This window comes from Mastomys coucha, unplaced genomic scaffold, assembly GCF_008632895.1.
Source record: "Mastomys coucha isolate ucsf_1 unplaced genomic scaffold, UCSF_Mcou_1 pScaffold20, whole genome shotgun sequence".
NCBI lineage: Eukaryota > Metazoa > Chordata > Mammalia > Rodentia > Muridae > Mastomys > Mastomys coucha.
In genome coordinates, this window is record NW_022196903.1 from 92825530 (window position 1) to 92845966 (window position 20437).

Consider the following 20437-nt stretch of genomic DNA (forward strand, 5'->3'; position numbering starts at 1 on the left):
AAGGGATCTTTTAAGCATCTCAGAGAAACAAAACAAAGCAAACCAAAAACCAAAATTAAAAAAAAAAAAAAAACACAAAAAAACCAGAAACGCAAAAATTTAAGTACTTTTCCACTTTGGTTTTGTTTTTAGTTACTGGTCAATGGTTAGTCCTGGTGAGCAGACCACTCCTTCTAATACTGGTGCCCTAGGCAGACATGGGTAGTCAATTACCGAATCTGACCTGGACCCAAAATCCCTAAATAGCACTCTTAGATGAATGAATATATGTGTACACACACATATATATATACACACACACACACACACACACACATATATGTATATATATATTCATTCATTCTGGTGAATGAATATATGTATATATATATATATGTGTGCTTTGTGTAATTCTATGTAGCTTACATAGCTACATAGCACTAAAATAGCACTCTTAGATGAATGAATATATGTATACACACACATATATACACATACACACACACACACACACACACATATATGTATACATATATTCATTCATTCTGGTGAATGAATATATGTATAAATATATATATGTGTGCTTTGTGTAATTCTATGTAGCTTACTATTATTATATTTATTTCTAGAATAAATAACAATCCATTTGTGTTATTAAATAAAATGTCAGACATAATTTCATTTCTGTCTTACTAAGTATGGTTTCATTAGGTCTGAGAAGTGCCTACTCATGAACACATAAGGGACCATGTAGGCCATGTGTCCGATAGCCAGGGACTGAGAAGAAATATGCCACATGGCAGCAGCAGATTAACTAATGAAGAAGAGTCTTGAGACCACAAGACAGTGCACAGAGAAGTGAGAGAAAGGGAAGAGTGCTCAAGTCATGAGGCACACCATCCCCTTCTGAAAAAGAGAGAGAGAAAGAAAGAGAGAGAGAGAGAGAGAGAGAGAGAAGAGAGAGAGATCCTCTTGTAGTGTAAAACATAATTTAATCACATTTATTCTGTACAGCAGGCAAGAGAGCAGGTGAGAGCTACAGTTCGAGATTCCTTGCACTTTCAAATGTTATCATGAGGACTATGCTTATTCTACCTTGTTGTAAAAACAATTATGATTCTCCCATTCTTCCCAGAGGGATGTAGCTGTATTCTTCCCGGAGGGATGTAGCTGTCTTCTCGGGGTTCCTACTTTAGTGCCAAGCTGGGGAAGGCAGAATTAGGATTTGGTCTGACTGGTAAGGGAGGACCACTGACATTCTGAAGGGCAGAGCATATGGTGTCCATAGAAAGGTTTAGAGCCACATGTAGAACATGAAATACCTACAAAGGAGAGAAGTTGCTTTGGGCTTGGGGGCTAGGAGTAAGAAGGACACAAAGCCCTTCCCCGGATCCATGCATATGTTTCTGCACAACTCATCCAGAACAGAGTGGTAGCAGGGGACACAGAGTCGGGGACAGTGAAAGGACAGCAGTGGAAGAGAAGATAGTGGATGTGAGGAAATGCAGAGAGTGGGTGAGAGGCAGTAAGGATGACACCAGCACTGCTGACTAATACGTCCAGAGACAGAGTCATCAGCCTGGAGACAAGCTGTAAGGACACAGGAGGCAGCTAAGAGCGGTTGCCAAGGGCTGGAGGTCATTCATGCATTCCTGATAAAAGAGAGGACACACTGTAAAGGAACCAAGGAACCAAACACAGGAGACCAGATGAACTTGGGGGTGGGGGCAAAGGCACGAGATACAGAAACTCCAATTTGAAGAAGTTACCAGAAGCCATTTCCCCCCAAAGATAAGCAGATACTGTAACCTATAGTGCTAGCATGGGTACACAGGAGACAAGGTCAAGATTCAGTGGCACCACAACTCAGGAGGAGGACAGGGGTGAGAAAAATAAGGAGGAAAAAAGAAAAAGCTGAAGCAGTGCACAGAATATTCTGGAACATTCTGGTTCTAAATATTCAGCAGCCATAGGAAGAAGAAGGAAGTGTCTGCGAAGGTGCTAGCCATCCGAAGGCTTCGAACTACCCATTTAAAAATCTACATTTACTGGGAATCCCAATAAACATTGGGCTCTGTCGACCTGAATAGTTAACAGAGTAATTCACTAGGCTGTAACGAAAAAGGACAAGGGCTGGTGCTCCTTGCCCAGTTGAGTCCTGTTGGCTTTAAAACTCTATTACTTAAGTAGTTAAAAATCTGTTCTTTTGATGAGCGGGGCTTGCTATGAATAGAAGGCAGCAACCCAGGCCCTTCTGAAAAATGAGTGGTTGGTTGGTCGCTGTAATTTACTGGGCGATTCTTTCAAACTCAAACAATCCCCAATAGCGAGAAGTATAGCGAAAGTTCAAAATGGGATATGTTCTCTTTAAAATCTTGAGAGCGACTAAATATGACAACCATCTGATGTATGAAAATTATTCACAACCAAAAACAGACAGTCTGGAAATAGCCGGGATGACTTCATTTAGACAGAATTACCCAAATCTGTTTCTAATATACACAGTACACATAATAAATTTTTACAATATGACAAGCAAAACAAACTTAATAAAAGTTCCCGATCTTTTGTTACACAAGCATGCTATATCCATGGTATGTTTATAATAGTTTGCTCATGATATCACAACTCGGTAACAAAGGCGTAGGCAATACAAAAACAGTTACTAGGCATGACATCAGCTCACAACTACCGTAATTACATCGAAACACAAATTTCCCAAACTGTACATTTTCCAAACTGCTTCTCAATTTCAACGGCTGCGTTTAGACAATTACTTACAGAGTGGTCTGCAGGCTTTGAGTAATACCCGGCTTTCTTCTCTTTCCCAAGCGTCATTTCCCTTTAGAAAGTGCACATTTCAATTACAAGGCGCTATTTTTCAGACATGCCCATAAACACATGTCCAAATTAGGAGACCGTGTGGTCTGGCGGTTAGTGGGGAGCACCAAGTACCACCAACACCCATTCTGTTCCCCTTACTGTGACTGTGTGCTGGGCCAGGAGAATCTCAAGGCAGCTTCAAAACGATGCCGATTACAGTGCCAGAGGACGTGGGTGGGAGTCTCGAATGGGTCACTCATCAAGTGCATGGCCTCTGGTAAGCTCATTTTCCTGCGCTTCACTTTCCTCATCTCTGAGATGGGAACAGTGCAGGTAAGGAAGATGAGTCAGTCAAGGGTCCATTATGTCGGCATGAAGACCTGTGTTCAGTTCCTCAGGACCCATGTGAAACCTGCACAGTACGGAGCTCCGGGAACTCCGAAAGTAGAGAAGCGATAGGCAAGAGGATCCCGAGGCTTGCTGGCCAGCCCGCAGCCTAATGAGTAAACTTCAGGTTCATAGAGAGACTCTGTCTCAACAAATGAGACGAGAGGGAGGGAGAGATGGCTCAGTGGCTAAGACCACGTGCTGCATTTGCCAGAGGCCCCGACTTCAGTTCTCAACACGTTTCCAGAAAACCTCTGTAACTCTAGCGCTAAGGAATCTGATGCTGTCTATGGCCTCCCCGACAGACGGCAAATGTTCACATAGAGACACACATATACACGGATATAAAAATAAAAATAAATTTAAAAATAAGGTGGAACGTGATTGAGGAAGATATCCTCACCCAGATCTCTGGCCTCTACATGCTTATACATACCTGTGTATGTATGTGCACATGTATATGCATATACAACAGACATGGTGATCAGCCTCTCACTGGTGTGGAGTAGCTGCCTGCTGGAAAGGAGCGTATAACCCTTCAGTATTTATCTTTCTGGACAGATGCCTATCTGAAAACCTAGCTTAAGTGAACCTGACCCGCAGCATAACTCTTCGGAGGTCAGACCAAGGGCGGTGCCTTGATCACAGGCTCTCAACAGAGTGACTTTCAAGTGAATGCAGTTTGAAAAGCATGAACACATGCATGGAGGAAGGATTACAGCCACTACCTTCACAAGTGAAAAATAGGATCCGGACTTCATGCTCTCTAATTGCTTTCACGTTCTTGCCGCTCATACCGGTGACATTGCGAACCCATCAGAAATGACCAGTGGAGGGAAAGGGCTACCATGCCCGTGATTTCAGAAGAGACTTTTTGAGGATCAAAGTTTGTGAGCCCATACCATATGGGTGACCTCTGTCTCACTGTGTTTTGAGGTCAGCTAGCTTTCCTGACCAGGCAGGGTGCCAGGGGACACGACTACCTCCATTGTCACTGTAGTCCCTGGTGTTACACCGAATGCTGTTATTCCAGGCTTCAGGAAATCTTCTAACCACTGGACAGAGGCCAAGGCTGTGTGCTAATGAGTTTCAGACTGGAGGACCTCACTAGGCATGTGTCAGAAAAGTGGCACTGTGTACAGGGAGTTGAGAGCAGGGAGAAAGTCACACACACACACACACACACACACACACACACACACACACACACACACACGGCAGGGGGAGGGAAAAAGAAAAGAGAGGAAACAGTAAGAGAGGCAAGAGGGAGAGGGAAATATAGAGAGAAATAAAGAAAAACTAGTAGTTTCCAAGCTGCTCAGACTGACAGGGAACGTCACTGACCTCTGACTTCATGAGAAATTCTTGCAGACTTACAAAATAAAGGAGTTCGCTTTTATCACACACTGAGAGGCTCATATGGAAAAATGGAAAACACTACATCACTTGACCTCAGCGTGGCCCCTTTCAACCACAGACGAATACTGTGTACAGAAATCCTAAATCAACTTAAGATGTTCCAACAACACCAACTGAAAAGCCTTAATTTTCTACATTAGACTTGATGATTACTATTTTGGGTCTTGCCAGTTTGCTTAGAAGGATTACACAGGAAAGAGACGTGTAATTCCCGGAAGGGTGTTTTATCACTTTGCAGTAACACTAACGTGGTGACCTCTGACGAGTGGTTATGGAGGTGGGGTGGGGAGGCTCATCCTGGGTGACACTCCAGAGCAAGCCTGGCTCACTAGGGTGGGAGAGGCACTCACCACTGAATCACCGTTATTTGCTTATATTAGCAGAACATTAAAACAGATTTTAAACAACATAAAGGCACTGTAGCCGGCTGCTTGGTGAGTCACTTTAATGGGGAGCCAAGTGTTTTTCTCCCTATTGGATTTCATATGGAGATTTTCACTGGGTTACCATAGTGGACACTCATCTGGCTGGTTGGTTGGTTCATTCGCTCCTTCCTTCCTTATTTTTTTCTTCTTTTTAATAAAAATTGTATTTATTTTCATGTGTAGGGGCATTTACCTGCGTGTATGTCTATGCACCACATATGTTGAATTCCTACAGAGGCCAGAGGAGGGCTTAGGGTACCCTGGAATTGGAGTTACAGATAAGTGTTTAGACACCATGTGGGTGCTAGATATTGAAACTGGTCCTTTGGAAGAACAGCCTACATACACCCTTAACCACTGAGCCCTTCTGCTCTATTTAAGAGAAACCATTTCATGGGGTAATCTGACTCACAGAATTTTGAATAGCAAGAAAACACACACACTACACATACCACACATACTCAGAATACACACTCACACACATGAACACACACACACGCATACATGCACGCGCACGCACACACACGAACACACACACTCACATACACACATAAAAACACACACTCACACACATACAACACACACACACACACACACACACACGCATACACGCGCGTATACACACACACACCGCTTCCACACTTTGGACTTAATAATCCAATCCTTTCACATCCTCTAACTGTCATCAACATTTTTCTCAGACAGTGTCTATAAAATTGATTGCTTGTAGCTCTGAGTTTTGTTCGACACATGGAAGCAATATAATTTAAGGGATTTTCAATGAGGCTGGAAAGAGATACAGAATCCCAGGAAACCCCTACAGAATTTGGGCTATGTGGGTATGGAGGGGGAACAAACCAGAAGCAAAGGAAATGACCTGAACATTATAGGATGCCGGAAACTTTGACAAAACCTCCAAATATGGAAACTCTAAACCTCACTGTAATGCCGGCTGACGAGTCCTCCCATCAGATATGAGTGATGGTTCTGGAACAGTAATATGTTCATTAAATTCTCACTCCCTGGACTTAAAATGCTCTGTGTTCTGGCACGCAGGCACCTCGACAGCTTCGCTGTAATCATACCTGTGAGGTCCTCAGATGACAAGGTTGTTGAGAAGCCTCATACCTCCACCCAATCTGTTGTTTTCACAGGTTTAATCTAGGTATGAAAAGCTGAGAGTGGATCACGTGGAGTCAACATCTTAAACTCAGCTGTGTATCACAGAAGCCACTATGGGTGGTAACACACTCCCATGATGCTTAGCAACCACACGGTGCTCTAACTCCCCAGCCAGTAATGCTGCAAACTATGGTTGTCTCTTTTGTTCCCCTCACTCCCTTTCCTGGAGCACAAGCAGATGACCAGCGAGGGTCCGACAGTGTTATTCCTAATTACCTTTTTTTTTTTTCACTCTTGATCCTGTGGCTCTCATAATTAGTTACCTGGGGCTGCAATCCAATTTGAAGTGATGACAAGAAAGTGATCCATGAAAAAGTAATAAGTTAAATCCAATTTCAGCCTTCCTCTAATTAAATGCACATGGAACTAATGACTCCAACCCCAGCATTTCAGTGATAATGGTAATTAGCGAGGTGGGAGTCGCTCTCTTTTTCAACACTGGAGGTGGAAACCACAAGGTAAAATGGTAGGAACACTCTTAATTACATGTGTCATTTTGTCAGCAATTTACACATTTTTGACCAGTCAAGTATGTTTTTTCTCCTGTCCCTTTCCACCTCCTAGCCCGTGCAGTGATTATAACACTGTATTCCATGTTCCAACACATGAAAGCTCAGAGGGGCAACCAGCCTTGAAGTAAAGGAAGCATTCCTCTTCACTGCTGCCCACTGCCCTGACGCTCGGCCACAGACACACGTGCACACACACACACACACCCACACGCACACACGAATGCATACACACACACACACACACACACACACACACCACACACGCGCGCGCAAACGCACAGACACACATGCAAGTGCATACACGCATGAAGATATGTACACAGCTATAATTAGGAAATTACATAGATGTAAGTGCCCCTTACAGTGGATATTTACAGTGGAATTGGGTTTTGTTCACTTGACTTCTGTTTACAATATAGAAAATATAATAATTTGCTAATTTATGGTAACTATGACATAATTTCTCAGTGAGAAGCAATATATAATATATATTATATATATAAATATATATGGAGGGAGAAGGAGTTATATCCATCAGTGTTCTATTCCTGTCTGGGTGTTCCATGGAAAGGCCCACTAACCTTTCAGAATTTCAGTTTCCCTTCTTCAGGAAATGGTTGCCTATCCTATAGAAATGCTATGGGGTTGGTCCACATTGAGCACTGAACGAACTTTCGTCATTCAACATACTCTGCCCCTGGTGACGTATACATGGTTTGTGTGCTGGACAGTTTTATGTCTCGTCAATCTGACATGAGCTAAAGTCATCTGAGAGGAGGAGGGAAACTCAACTAAGGAAATGACAATGTCTATCAAGCTCTGGGCACGTCTATAAGGCATTCTCTTCATGATTGTTGATGGGTGATGTTACCCCTGGGCTGATAGCCCTGGGTTTTATAAGAAAGCAGCCTGAGCAAGCCATGAGCAGTAAGACAGCAAGCAGTACTCCTCCATGGACTCTGCATGAGTTCCTGACTCGAGGTTCCCATCCTCTTTGAGTCCCTGGTCTGACTTACTTTAATGATGGACAGTGCTGTGGAAAAGAAAGGTCAATGAACCCTTTCCTCCCCAACTTGTTTTTGGTCATAGCGTTTTATCACAGCAATGGTCACCCCAACTAAGACATTTTGATATAAAACATTAGCATTTAATCTGCAATGTAATATTCAAGTGCACAGAAGTAAGCTAACCATATATAAATGTCCACACTAGGATACTTATGAGAGTAAGATTAGCAATAAATAAGCAGACCCAGTTATGGACTGGGGTTGGCCTATTGCGATGGGGACATGGTCATATTACACTTGAATAGAAGTAGGACATTCAGCACAACACATACCATCATTCTGGAGGCAAGGACGGAATAGGATTATTAGAAACAAAATCTGAAGTCAGGAGTATGAACTTAGGCTCCTGGAACCACATGAAATCCTTAAAAACTGGATGCAAAGTTCTGTATACATCAGTATTTTGCTAGGGGGAGGAAAGGCCAGTGTTCCCATCATATATGTATATATTTAAACTATTATTAGTGGATGTCAGTGGGCGCATGATGTATGTGTGCACCACAGGAAGTGTGTGAAAGCCAGAGCACAATTCTGTATGTTCCCTTCCTGTGTCCTCAGTTCCCTCCTCCCCTGTGGCTTTGGAGGATCAAGGGCGGATCTTCAGACACCTGAAACAAATGTCTTTACCTACTGAGCCATCTCTCTGGCTCCTTCTGTCATGGTTCTGATAGTCTGTGTAATCTAGAAGATTTAATAACATTTTCTAAAAAAAAAATCATCATTTCTGCTGGAAGGTGGTGGTGGTGGTGATGATGGTGGTGATGGTGGCGGTAGTGGTGATAATGATGGTGATGGTGGTGGTACACAGCTTTAATCCCAGCACTCGGCAGACAGGCATTTGAGTCTCTGTGAATTCCAGGCCAGTCATGACAAAGAAACACTGGCTAGAAAAAAAAATCATTTCTATTTTTTTATTTTTTATCAAAACTTTACTTTTAGGGGCTGTAGACATTGTTCACTTAGATATCAACAGATGCATTTTAATTACCTCAATCACCTACTTTCCTAACCCAGTGCACAGAGATATATTTTAAGGGCTGGTATTCTGCAATCGTCCCATCTCATTAGTACAAAAGAAAACTCAAGTTTCCTGTAAGGGTTTCCTCTTAGCAAATTATTCCTTGGTGAGTGACATAGAAATGATCTGGGACAGTATGTGGCATTAAGGCAATGCAAAAAACCTCCCTGCCTAAGTCGCATTTTATTTAACTGCAAAAATAAACAAGTAACAGACAAAACCAGCCACCTGTTGAATCTTGTGTTTTAACTTCAAAGCAGGACTCCTTCCAATCCTGAGCCAAAGACTGGTCCTCAAGGGGGGCTTCACTATTGATTTTTATAGGAAAAAAAATGTCCTCCTGGGTCCGGGGCTTGCAGAGCACATAGCCTTCGAAGGAAAGGGACATATGGGAGGGGAACCAACCAGATGCCTAGCTCTGAGTTTATACTCTGTACAAATGGCCTGGAGCTGCGGTCAGCTTCCCACTGAAAGCAATACACAGGGCTTGCTCTCTAACTCAACCTGCAGGCTGCTGTAGCCCACGTGTACTTTTATTTTCTGAGGAGAAACTGTGTCATTTGACTTCCTTCCAGTGTTGTCTTACAGCCAACAACTGAAATGCTTAAAGAACCAAAAGGAATCACCACGCAGAAATGGTGGTCAAAGTTCCAAAATTTGATCAATAAAAATCGCTCATCGGCTGCAAACTAATCCCTAGCTAGCAGAGCCACGGGTTTGGGAGGTTATGAGGGCACCTGCGCCGTTAGGCATTTAGTTCAGTTGTTTAAGCAATCTTCAGAAGTATATAAATATTTATAAAAAGCAGCCTACTATTTTTACTCACCTCTAATTTTTTTAAGCAAAATTGAATTAATTCACTTATAGTTGCACAGCATCCTGAAGGCAATGTCTATGTCTACCAGGGTCCCTACAAGCACCAGCTCAGCACCCAGCACCCAGGCTCTTCTGAGAGGTTCACCAAAATGCATTTAATGAATTCAGATCACTCTGATAGTGAATTTGGGATGGAGCCAATTCTCAATTTCCATTTCTATCACCCATAAAAGATATCTGCAAGGTAAATTAACAGCATAAGCAAAGAAGACAGTGTAGGCTAGTGAACCAGACTGGATACTGGTCAAGAGCTCCAAAGCAGCCTATATTCCTGGCTCAAACCTTCCTCAGCAGTTAACTAGGCTCTGTCCTGAGAATGCACACACCGGGCTTAGTCTGGCATGCAAGGGAAGCATGTGTTTCTCTCCTGTTGATATTAGCCCACTTTGGTGGTGTCTGACTTGGGTTCGTGATCTCTTATCTCCATTGGGTAACCACTTAGAGCCTGTGCTCAGTTTCCTTTTCTTTTGTTTGTCTCATCAGCCGGTGAAACTGAAGTGTACTGCCGAACATGAAGCGGAGAAGTACGAGATACATGTATAGTATGAGCCACAACACATTTGGGGATTTAAGGTTTCTTCCCTCACCCACCCACCGTCTTACACTCTCACCCCCAACTGCCATTCCTCTGTGCAGATCTGCTACCACAGCTCTCAGAATCTTGAAGGGTAAAGGAGAGGATCAGAGAGAAAAGCTGTGCAGAGTGGCAGGACTTCTTGCTCACTTTAGAGCCACTTCAGGTGAGACACCCATGGAAGAGGGCAGGGTACACTGGGAGAGACTTTAATGTCAAGGTTACGTCTTCCGAGAAGCACCATGTCTACATTCATCATTTTAGAACAAGGTGCTTGACTATGTGACCGACAGTAGTAATTTCTCCTTTCTGTTAGTAGAAGGCAAGACTCCACTAATAAAGCTTACAGGATTCAAGTCACCCTATATTCAGCAATAGGCCAGGACACAAACACAACACACACACACACACACACACACACACAAATATAGAGGAACACACACATGCGCCAACTCCTAAAAGTCAGTGTAAATTCTCTACTTGTCAGTTCTGCCACTGAGGAGCTAAGAGGAGGCTCAGCATCATCTTCAGCAGACTAGCATTCCTAATTGCCATTTTCCTTCCATCCCTTCTGTACAGACAGAAGTGTAGAATACATCACAGGGCTTGCACATTGCCCTAGCCATGATCCATGACATGCTACATGTCAGACTTCTGGCTTAGCTGCTAAAAACTTTAATGGTCAAGAAAAACCAGAACCCTCAAAAGGAAATCCCCTGAGACTATGCATTACATACCTAGTTAGGCCAAATGAACCCCTACTCATTACCCTAAATGCCACATTTTCAGAATGAGTACTGGAGCTGGAAAGACAGATTGGTAAAGGGGTTTCCAGCATGAGGGGGTGAGTTCAGATCACAGCTCCCCTGTACAAACAAGGCAGAGATGTATATATGCACTTCTAGTTGGGGGGTGGGGGGAGGAGACAGGCATATCCCTGCAGCTCAATGGCAAGCCACATAGTTAAATTGGTGTAAAGTTCACTGAGAGGCTGGGTCTCCAAAAGTAATTTGGAATTACTGGCATGGTGGTATCAACCTTTATTGCAGAGGCAGGGGGATTTCTGTGAGTTTGAGGCCAATCTGGTCTACAGTAGCAAGTTCCAGGACAACCAAGGCTTTGATGTGTCTCAAAAGCAAAAAATTGTGGAGCTGAACTAAGTAACACATTCACTGTCAAACTTGGATGTACAACACACACACACACACACACACACACACACACACACACACACAGGCACATACAAAGTAAAGCAAATCTACTTTATTTTTATTCATAAACGATAGTCAACTCTCTCCGGCAATGCGGTTGGACAGTCTCTTTGTATAGTTTCCAAAACTTCAAACCGAAGCTGCACTTCCCAACACTGTGTTGCCATCTCCCAATGCATTCGAGGCCTGCTAAATCTAACAGGACTCCTAGTATTCTCAAGACCGTGAGGGGCTCCAAGAGGGAGGCCAAAGAACGGACAGGCATTTGAATCGCTGAGTGACAGGCTGGGCTGGCTCCCTGTATACATTAATAAATTAGAATTTTAATTGTGTCTCTGTCTGCAGGAGATGCTCTGGTACTTTAATATGTACCAACAATTGGCTATGTTACGGAATCTGCAATGTGGCCTCCACTGCTGACCCCTGAAACACAATTCCCAGACTGACTACGGAAACAGTTCAGTTTGATCCTTTCAACTTATTTGAATCCTGACAAATAAGCTCACCGCTGAAAGGTCAACACAGTCATATTTCATCCTCCTGAGCTGTTCTTAAGACATCTGCACAACAAAGCCCTTCTCACAACACCTGACATAAACCCTCCATGGCACTGCACCTCATTATAACTGTCTCGCACACCCGCACCCACACAGCCTTAAGAGGGTGTGAGTTGCTGGTAGTTTACTAAACAGCTGTCGTAGGGAGAGTCTGTAAACAGTTCACGCGGATATTCAACCTGCCCAATAACCTGTCACTATAAGGTTGGACTTTCTTGGTAGAAGGACAGTTTCCCTGGCACAGTAGGAAAGCTAGAATTGGCTTACCAAGGACAGGATGACATGTGCAGGGTTGTTTAGAAGTTGGCATTAGTCTATTCTAATCCTGGGGGAAGCCAACACATGTAGATCATCCTGACTAGTAACACATTGTGTTACTGCTAATCACAAATTGTTATAAAATTTCCAGTAAGAAACCTAACCTTGGGAGCGGGGGTGGCACCCAATACCTACCTTCTACCTTAAATACCCTGCCTTGACTTTATTTTGAATTTTACACCACAATTTTCTATACCAAGACCGAAATCCAAATTAGATTTTATAAGCTCATTTCTCCTTCTTCTCTATTAACTGCTTTGGCTTCGATAGGCCCGACACAAGAAGTTTTGAAACAACTTTCTTTTGTTATCACTTCATAAAAAGTGTTCCCCATTTTCAATGAATGATTCAGAAACATTCCGCAGACATGTACTGAAGGAGGGCATGTGTTCTACCATACTCATTTCCAGATACAACAGCAGAAGCACTGCACCCTCCTGGAGCCAAACAGAAGCTCTTGACCCTATAGACATCTGGAGCTGCTAAGCAGCATTTCTTTCTGGAGGACACGTTGGACACAGTAGAACACCCTTGGTCCAAAGGGTATGAGGTATTTAAAACATCTCTGCACCCCTGTGCCCTAGTTATGAATGAAATATGTCTCTAGAATAAGAAATTTTATGTGTTGTCAATGCCAATTAATCTGGCCATTGTAAAAAGTCTGATGACAGACCCTCAAATAAGCATGAGAATCCTCAAAAAACAAAGAACAGAACTATCATGTGATTTAGGTAGAGCACTCCTGTGCATACGTCCAAGAGAAATGAAATCAGTTGTGCTGGTTTGAACGTGAACTGTCCCCCACTGTCTCAGGCATTTGAACACTTGCTCCCCAGCTGGTGGCGCTGTTTGTGGAGGTTTATGTAGTCAGCCTTGCTGGAAAAATTACATCACTGGGGTCTGGCTTAGAGACCTTATACCATGCCATGCCAGATCACTCTCTGTTTCCTGCTCAGGGTTGGAGATGTAAGCTCTCAGTTTCCTGCTGCCAAGTCTGACACTTGCGGCTGTGCCTCTCAGCCAGGATGTACTCTCATCCCTCTGGATAGTAAGCCTAACTAAACGTACTTATCCTGGAAGCTGCCTTGGTCATGGTGTTTCATGACAGCACCAGAAAATAAATAACATATTGGCACACTGACAAGATCCTCACACACTCATGCTTGCTGTGGTACAATTCATGATAGCTAAGACATGGAATTGGCCTACATGCCTATCGTCAGTGGATTAACAGCAATGGAGCCGTTTCTCCCACAAAGAAGAACAGACCGATTAGCTTTCTGTCATTTGCAGCAAAATGGTTGAGACAGAGGGCATATCAGTAAGAGAACCTAGCTAGACCCAGACAGGCAAGTATTGTCTGCCCTCTCCCATTTGTAGAAAATAAAAAGGGTCAACTTGAAGGTCGGAAAATGGTTACATGGACCTGGAAAGGGTCAGTGGTGACGTCAGGTGGGTGGATATGATCAGTGCTATGCTATTCATACATGATCCCCCTAGCATGCTGGATTCCTCCCAACATTAAAACTTTAGGTATACAAAAAAACAAGCCTCTGATCAAAGAGATTTTTCTCATGTCATAATCATCTCATAAATTCGCACACAGACGTGCGCATGCACACACATGTGTGCGCACACACACACACACACATACAATTTGCACAAGTTTTCCTTAGATAGTTTGCAATGGCCACAATAATCCACCTCTGCAAGGCTTCTCGGCCACAAGAAAGGGTAGGACAGTAATTTTTTGAAAAAGAATTGCTACCTGAAGAGCTGGTTGCTTGTCATTCCTCTTGGGAGACTTTAATCCACTAACTTGCTGCTGCTGCTGTTGCTGCTGCTGTTGTTGCTGCTGCTGCTGCTGCTGCTGTTGTTGCTGTTGTTGCTGCTGTTGCTGCTGCTGCTGCTGCTGCTGCTGTTGCTGTTGAAGGAGGAGCTGCCTGGCCACCTGCAGGGCCTATAAGAATAAAATGAAGGGAAAGGCTTCATTATCAGAGACTCATGTAAGAAGTGGATCTCAGGAAAACCCCTTCAGACATGACCCTCACCTTCCTCATTTCTCGGCAAAAGAAATGGCAAGCCAATCGTCTTGCCAGCCTACAGAGAAAAAAAATAAAAGCTCCATAATATGTTTACATTTCCTCTGATTTGGCGAAATTACCCATGACTCCTCAGACACGGTATTGTAGGTAAGTAGATGCTTCCTCCCCACTAAATAGCTGCCCTGACATCTGTAAGTAGGAATGGCTGGCACTATGGGGACAGATATCAGAGAGGAGGCAGGAAGGATGAGAGAAATTTAAAGCTCAGGGGACAAGGAAACAAGGAAGGGCTCTTACTGGACATACCATGTCCTACTAGATTCTTCTTGGGGAAATTTAGAAACTCAAATTTTCTATATTTTCATCATACCTGCATCTAAATCAAGAGGCAGAGCTAGGCAGTGGACCTCAGCAACATGAGAGAGACAGAGCTAGGCAGTGGACCTCAGCAACAGGAGCCACCATAGTAACACGTATTCCTACAGAAAGCTTAAAGCAGATGGAAGCATATTGGGAATGACCTCCCTAGAAGGCATAAGAGGAAAAGCTACTGGCTGGGATATGGCTCAGGGGAAAGAGGACTTTCCTGGCAGGCATAAAGCCCTAGGTTCAACTTCTAGTACCACATGAAACAGCCATGGTGGCACATACTGTAACCCTTAGGAGCTGGAAACTCGATAGTCAGAAATTCAAGGTTATATATGTGTATGTGTGTGAGTATACATGTGTGTGAGTGTGTGTCTGTGTATATGTGTATGTGTGTGTACATGTATGTGTGTATGTGTGTCTGTGAGTATGTGTGTGTATGTGTCTGTGAGTGTGTGTTTCTGTGTGTCTGTGCATGTGTGTGAGTATATGTGTGTGTCTGTGAGTGTCTGTGTATATGTGTATGTGTGTGTATGCGTGTCTGTGAGTATGTCTGTGTGTGTATGTGCCTGTCTGTGTATATGTGTATATGTATATATGTGTGAGTATGTGTGCGTGTATGAATGTATGTGTGTTAGTATGTGGGTGTGTGAGTGTATGTGGGTGTTCCTAGCACACTGATTATACATAGATGTTCTTCTTCCAAATGTTACTATGGTATCTCCAAAGTATCTCAGAAATTTCTCGTCCTCCTCAGAGTCAGCCTGAGCTGACCTACCTACACTGACTGACAGAGATAAAATAAAAGGAAAGTTTAGCAGAGGTGGTCAGGGGTCATCTCAAAGTTTTCCCTATGAACCCAGGAACCCAACAGGCTAGTCTAAATGAGTCTTTCAAGCTTTTTGAAGTGGTGAGGCTTGCTTCCAAAACAGCAGTTACAGAAGCAGTATGAATTAGCAGTAAGACAAAAGAAATGCAAAGGAGACCTCCAGAGACTGAACACATGACTGGGTGCCCCCACCCCGTTTTTTAAGTTCAAGTGAGGAAAGAAGTATTAGCAACACAGACACCAAGTACTGAGATACACACTGTCATGAAACTAAGGATAACAGCAGGCTACCACAGCCCTGTGAAGATGAGAGAGAAGACCAGCCATAGGAAACCGAGGTGTGCAGGTACTGCGCCAGAAAAATCACACGAGAAGTCAGAATGTCTGGGTCTACTCAAAAGAGAAGTGAGCGCATACACATGGAAGATGGGAAAGGATGCTCACAAAATGATGTACTAACATAAAAGGAAAAGTCTTGAATATCATATAAAAATTTCTAAAGATTAAATCGTTTTTATTTGTGTATGTGTGTGTATGCGTGTGTGTGTAAGAGAGAGAGAGAGAGACAGACAGACAGACAGAGTGAGGGTGTGTGTGCACGCATGTGCACCATGCAGGAAAAGGTACCTAAGGCTAAAATGAATGTCAGTTCTCTTGGAGCTGGAGGTACATTAGACTGTGAGCTCCACAAGGTAGGTCCTGGGAACTGAACTAGGGTCCCCTGGAACAGGAGACAGTGCTCTTAACCACCAAGCCACATGCATACCTATACACCATATACAAATATTTTTTTAATGTGGCTACTTACATTATTTGTACCCCAGGATAGAGGCCACACAGATGTGATCAATGCCTCAAATAAAATCTGACACTCTGGGCTTGGAAAGTGACCATAGAAGACTGCCGTGGTAGTCTTCTATGCTTCCTCAGAGAAGAACAGCCAGTGACGTGTGCAGGTATGAGAATATAGTCACGACACTGAATCAGAAGGCTGGGGCTCCCATGTTCTCTACGCAGGAAAACAGAGAAATGAGGAACAGTGGATGGATTCCTGCGCCTGGAAAAGGTGGACTGACTTCTAAGACAAGCTCCCTCAATAGTGCTCCTAAGGGACTGTTGTACCAAAAACTTTTAGGACACGCCTTATGACTTAGGCCTTTGTGGCTAAGAGGTACAGAGGAGCACGAACAGAAGCACTGACAGGCAGGACACAAAGGAACAATCTTGTCCTCACAAGCGGAGCCTGCCTCTGCCACCACCGTCTGCATCTACCATCCTCTCCCAGGTTGGCCACCTGCTAGCAAACTCACCCCAGGATCCCTGCATAAGAAATGCCCAGGCTCCTTTGCCTGGAAAGAGAGAGACACATCTGAGAAAGCCTGCTTGAAAGGGAGGCTGTCTCAGAGGGGCAGCTGGAAGGCAAGCCGCCTGGGAGAGTTGCCTGAGACTCCAGCCTGCTGTCTTGGTGGAGGATTCACCATCGCTGGACTCTGGGTTTCCTTGTCTCCTTGGAGACGCTCAGTACATGCGTGGGCGGAAAAGTGGGCAGCGTGAAGATTTCATTTATATCATATAAGAAAAATAGTCCCCTGTGCAAGGTTCCTGCAGGAGCAAATGCCTCACCCTACTATCCGCGTTTCCTTAGCTCTTTCACTTAAAGCTCCCAAGGCTTTTCATGCAGGACAGGAAACTATTCTACATCACAAGCCTTCCCAACAGAATCTCCCAGGTACAGGCTAATCCCAAAAGGAGGCTCCAGCTGTGAGGTGGAAGCAGAGAGTGGGGTTGTAGCAAACAGTAAAAGGAAATACAAGGTGCGGGGGAGGGGAAGAGAAAGGCTACCTACGTGAGTACCTAGGCAAAGAAAACCACAGCCATATGATTTCCATGGATTCACAAAATACTAAGGAGCAAGGCTTTTTAGGCTTTTAAAAAACTAAAGTCTCTAGAACCAATCCAAGCTATCCTCCAGTCAAAGGGAAAATATTAAGTGTCTATGAAATAGTATTCACACACACATAATGATTCTCACAAGTGTGTGTGCTTCAGAGTAAACAGTAGGAATCTTCAGGCTTACTCTAACAATTTCAAGTGGGGGAAAAAGGTGATTTATACAGGTGATGTCTTTTAAAATCATCATCATCATCATGTGTATGCATTATGATTGTGGGTACCCATTTGTGGGGGTTAGGACATTTTGTGGGGTCAGGACATTTTGTGAAGTCAGTTCTCTCCTTCCACATTTATGTGTGTTCTAGAGATTCAACTCAACTCTTAAGGCCTATGTAGCCAGTGAGGGTTCTTATCCACTGAGCCACATTGCTAACACTATAACGTCTCTTTTAGACCCAACATAGGATATATGAACTTATCTGCTCACACAATGAACCCAAGACTCCCATATTTCATAGGCAGCCTCACTAGAAAAGAGAAGGGAAGAGAGACACAGAGAAGGGCTGTAGGAACAGGTGTGTCCACAAGGAAATGTCATTAAACCTACTGCAGATAGATGGAACTGTGCGAACTGGCTTTGGGGGTTCAGTCTACAAGTGAATAAAAATAAGTAAAGGAATTTTAAGCATTTCAGTACTGGTACAAAGAATAAGTCATTTGAGTATAGAACTGTTACAAACATTCCATGATAATTCTCTTGCCTTATGAATATGCTAGCAAATGTGGGGGCAAATATCATGTTCAAAAAATAAACTAAAACCACCACGGGTTTCAACAAAAATTTTAAGACCTGATGATTTGACTGTGTAATATACTTTGAAGTCAGCCACTGAGGGATGTTTTCAGAAATTTCATACTATCTAAATCTGTGCAATCTAGTAAGTTGTCACACACAAGAGGGATCACAATGCTTAAGCCTTTAGGTTCCACTGGGTTTAAGAGTACACACATGTAGTCCCAGGACTGAGGCGGTGAAGGAGAGGGGGATCGTGTTTGTTCATGGTTGACCGGAGGAGGATTTGGAAAGACTGTCCCACAGACTTGAATTGGTGATACGAACTTCACACATACTTAACAGTCATTTTGACCCACAATTCATATCGCCAAACACTAACATCCTTTAACTCAGATTCCAGTACATCAGTCCAGGAGATGCTCTTTATCCTAGTACCACAGAGAATGAGAAAGGACAGCTCTTACTCTCCTAACAGTAACAGTGACAACTGGAGGAAGGATTTTCCGGGTGCTGCTAGAAGATAAAACCAGGCACACTGAAAATAAACTAAGTGTAGGGACCTGAGAGTTGTACACATAGAGGGATGGAGAGCACAGGAAGATGAGGAGGAAGAAGGAACAGGAGAGATAGGAAGAGGAAGAGAAGAGGAGGTGAGGGCATTTATGTGCACGGACATGAATAAATCAAAGAACTTCTCTTTACAGCACACAGTGCCTCTGGCTCATGTTCCAGGCCAAGCGCTAATGTAAATAACTTAAAAGGCCCAATTCCATCTCTGGAGACCTTTTACTCTTGGTGGCTCTTCCTGGGCTGGGTTGAATCAACACTCCCTTTATAAAAGATGTGACAATTGCCTGGCCCTGGATGGCTCTGTGCTTATTTGAGCACTGAGATCAGGTTACAATAAAGGCTCAGTTGGAGGGTGTCACCCAGCAGAAGCAGCTGATAAAGCCAGCACTTAGAAATAGCCCTGTGAACTTACAGAAAGGGAGTGCACACACTCAAAACCTTCACCTAGACAGACTGTCCATATGCCCTTTTGCTTTGACTCTCCTCTAAGGCTCTATCTGCAAAAGGGATCAGAGACATCAAGGTCCAGGGCCATCTCTGAGTGTCTACACAGAGCCTGCAAACTAAACTATGGGGTGGGTTGTTTTGCCAGGCTATATTTCCATAGTAACCAGGAACCTGGGCATTTGCAGTATGTCTTCCCTCTCTGGATTCAAGATGGTTCCATGCTCAACAATGTATTCACTTTCTAAGTAACTGAGTGCCATCTGCTTCAGACAAATGATGTTTTACTTCAGCATGTTTACCGCATTTGAGTTTGAGCTATTTGTGTCTCAGGTTCATAGCAGGTGCTTAGATGAACGGGTAGGTAATCCTAGTTTAGCATGTTTATCAAGGTAGCCGGTACTTAAAAACATGTTTACCACTTTTAAGGAACTACTAACACGTTTACATAAAACATAGTCCTTGCAAGCACACACATACATACAGCAAGCTGGGAGAAGGAAAAGGAACCTTTAGGAGAGACTTTGCAGAACGCGCTGCTTATCGAGGGGTCTCTGATGAGATTAACACATGGAGGTCCTTCAAAACACAGCTGTCTGGAAAGTTTGGGGTCACAGGCCCACACGCTGAAGCCTGTAGCCGAGATTTTGTCCATCATCTGGTCTGCTGGGTTCATAACGCAGGCAGACATTTTACTCATTTAAAGGAGTACGGAAAAGTAAGACAAATGTATGGCCACCTGTGATCATGACTTTGAATTCAAATTTTAGTAGTGACTTCCTACACAGCCTCTTATTTTATGGGAGGGAAGCCAGCAACCCTGCTCTGGTCTGTCCTGCTCAGATCTGTTCTCTGTTTGTTTATCCTTCTTTTAAGTTGTTGGTGGTGTTTTTGTTGTTGTTTGTTTCTGTGCTTGAGGAATGTTTTCTGTACATCTGTCCCTTTCTCCAAGGTAATTTAAATTTGGAATTCACAAGGGCATTGTGAATTAGTTGATCTTGAACTCAAAATCGCTTCCGTTTCTCAAAAAGAACAGGGACATGAGGAGAAATACGTCCTCCTGCTTCAAAAGCCTAAACTGTCAAAAATCTGAGGGAAGCTACTGAACCTGGGGGTTTTCCATCAGGTAATTCACAATCTCTCGGA

General features: G+C 43.5%; 1 protein-coding gene across 15 annotated transcripts in view; it reads right to left on the reverse strand.

The window, feature by feature from the left end:
• The window catches only part of Foxp1 (forkhead box P1), a 600509-nt gene that overhangs the window by 133285 nt on the left and 446787 nt on the right, over positions 1-20437 (reverse strand). For 14 of the 15 annotated variants that reach the window (XM_031382737.1, XM_031382735.1, XM_031382736.1 and 11 more), the window contains one exon: positions 14117-14308. In XM_031382737.1, the coding sequence (XP_031238597.1) occupies positions 14117-14308 (192 nt within the window). Of the gene's footprint in view, positions 1-14116; positions 14309-14399; positions 14424-20437 lie in introns of those variants that run through there. The other variant, XM_031382739.1, reaches the window with a different exon arrangement.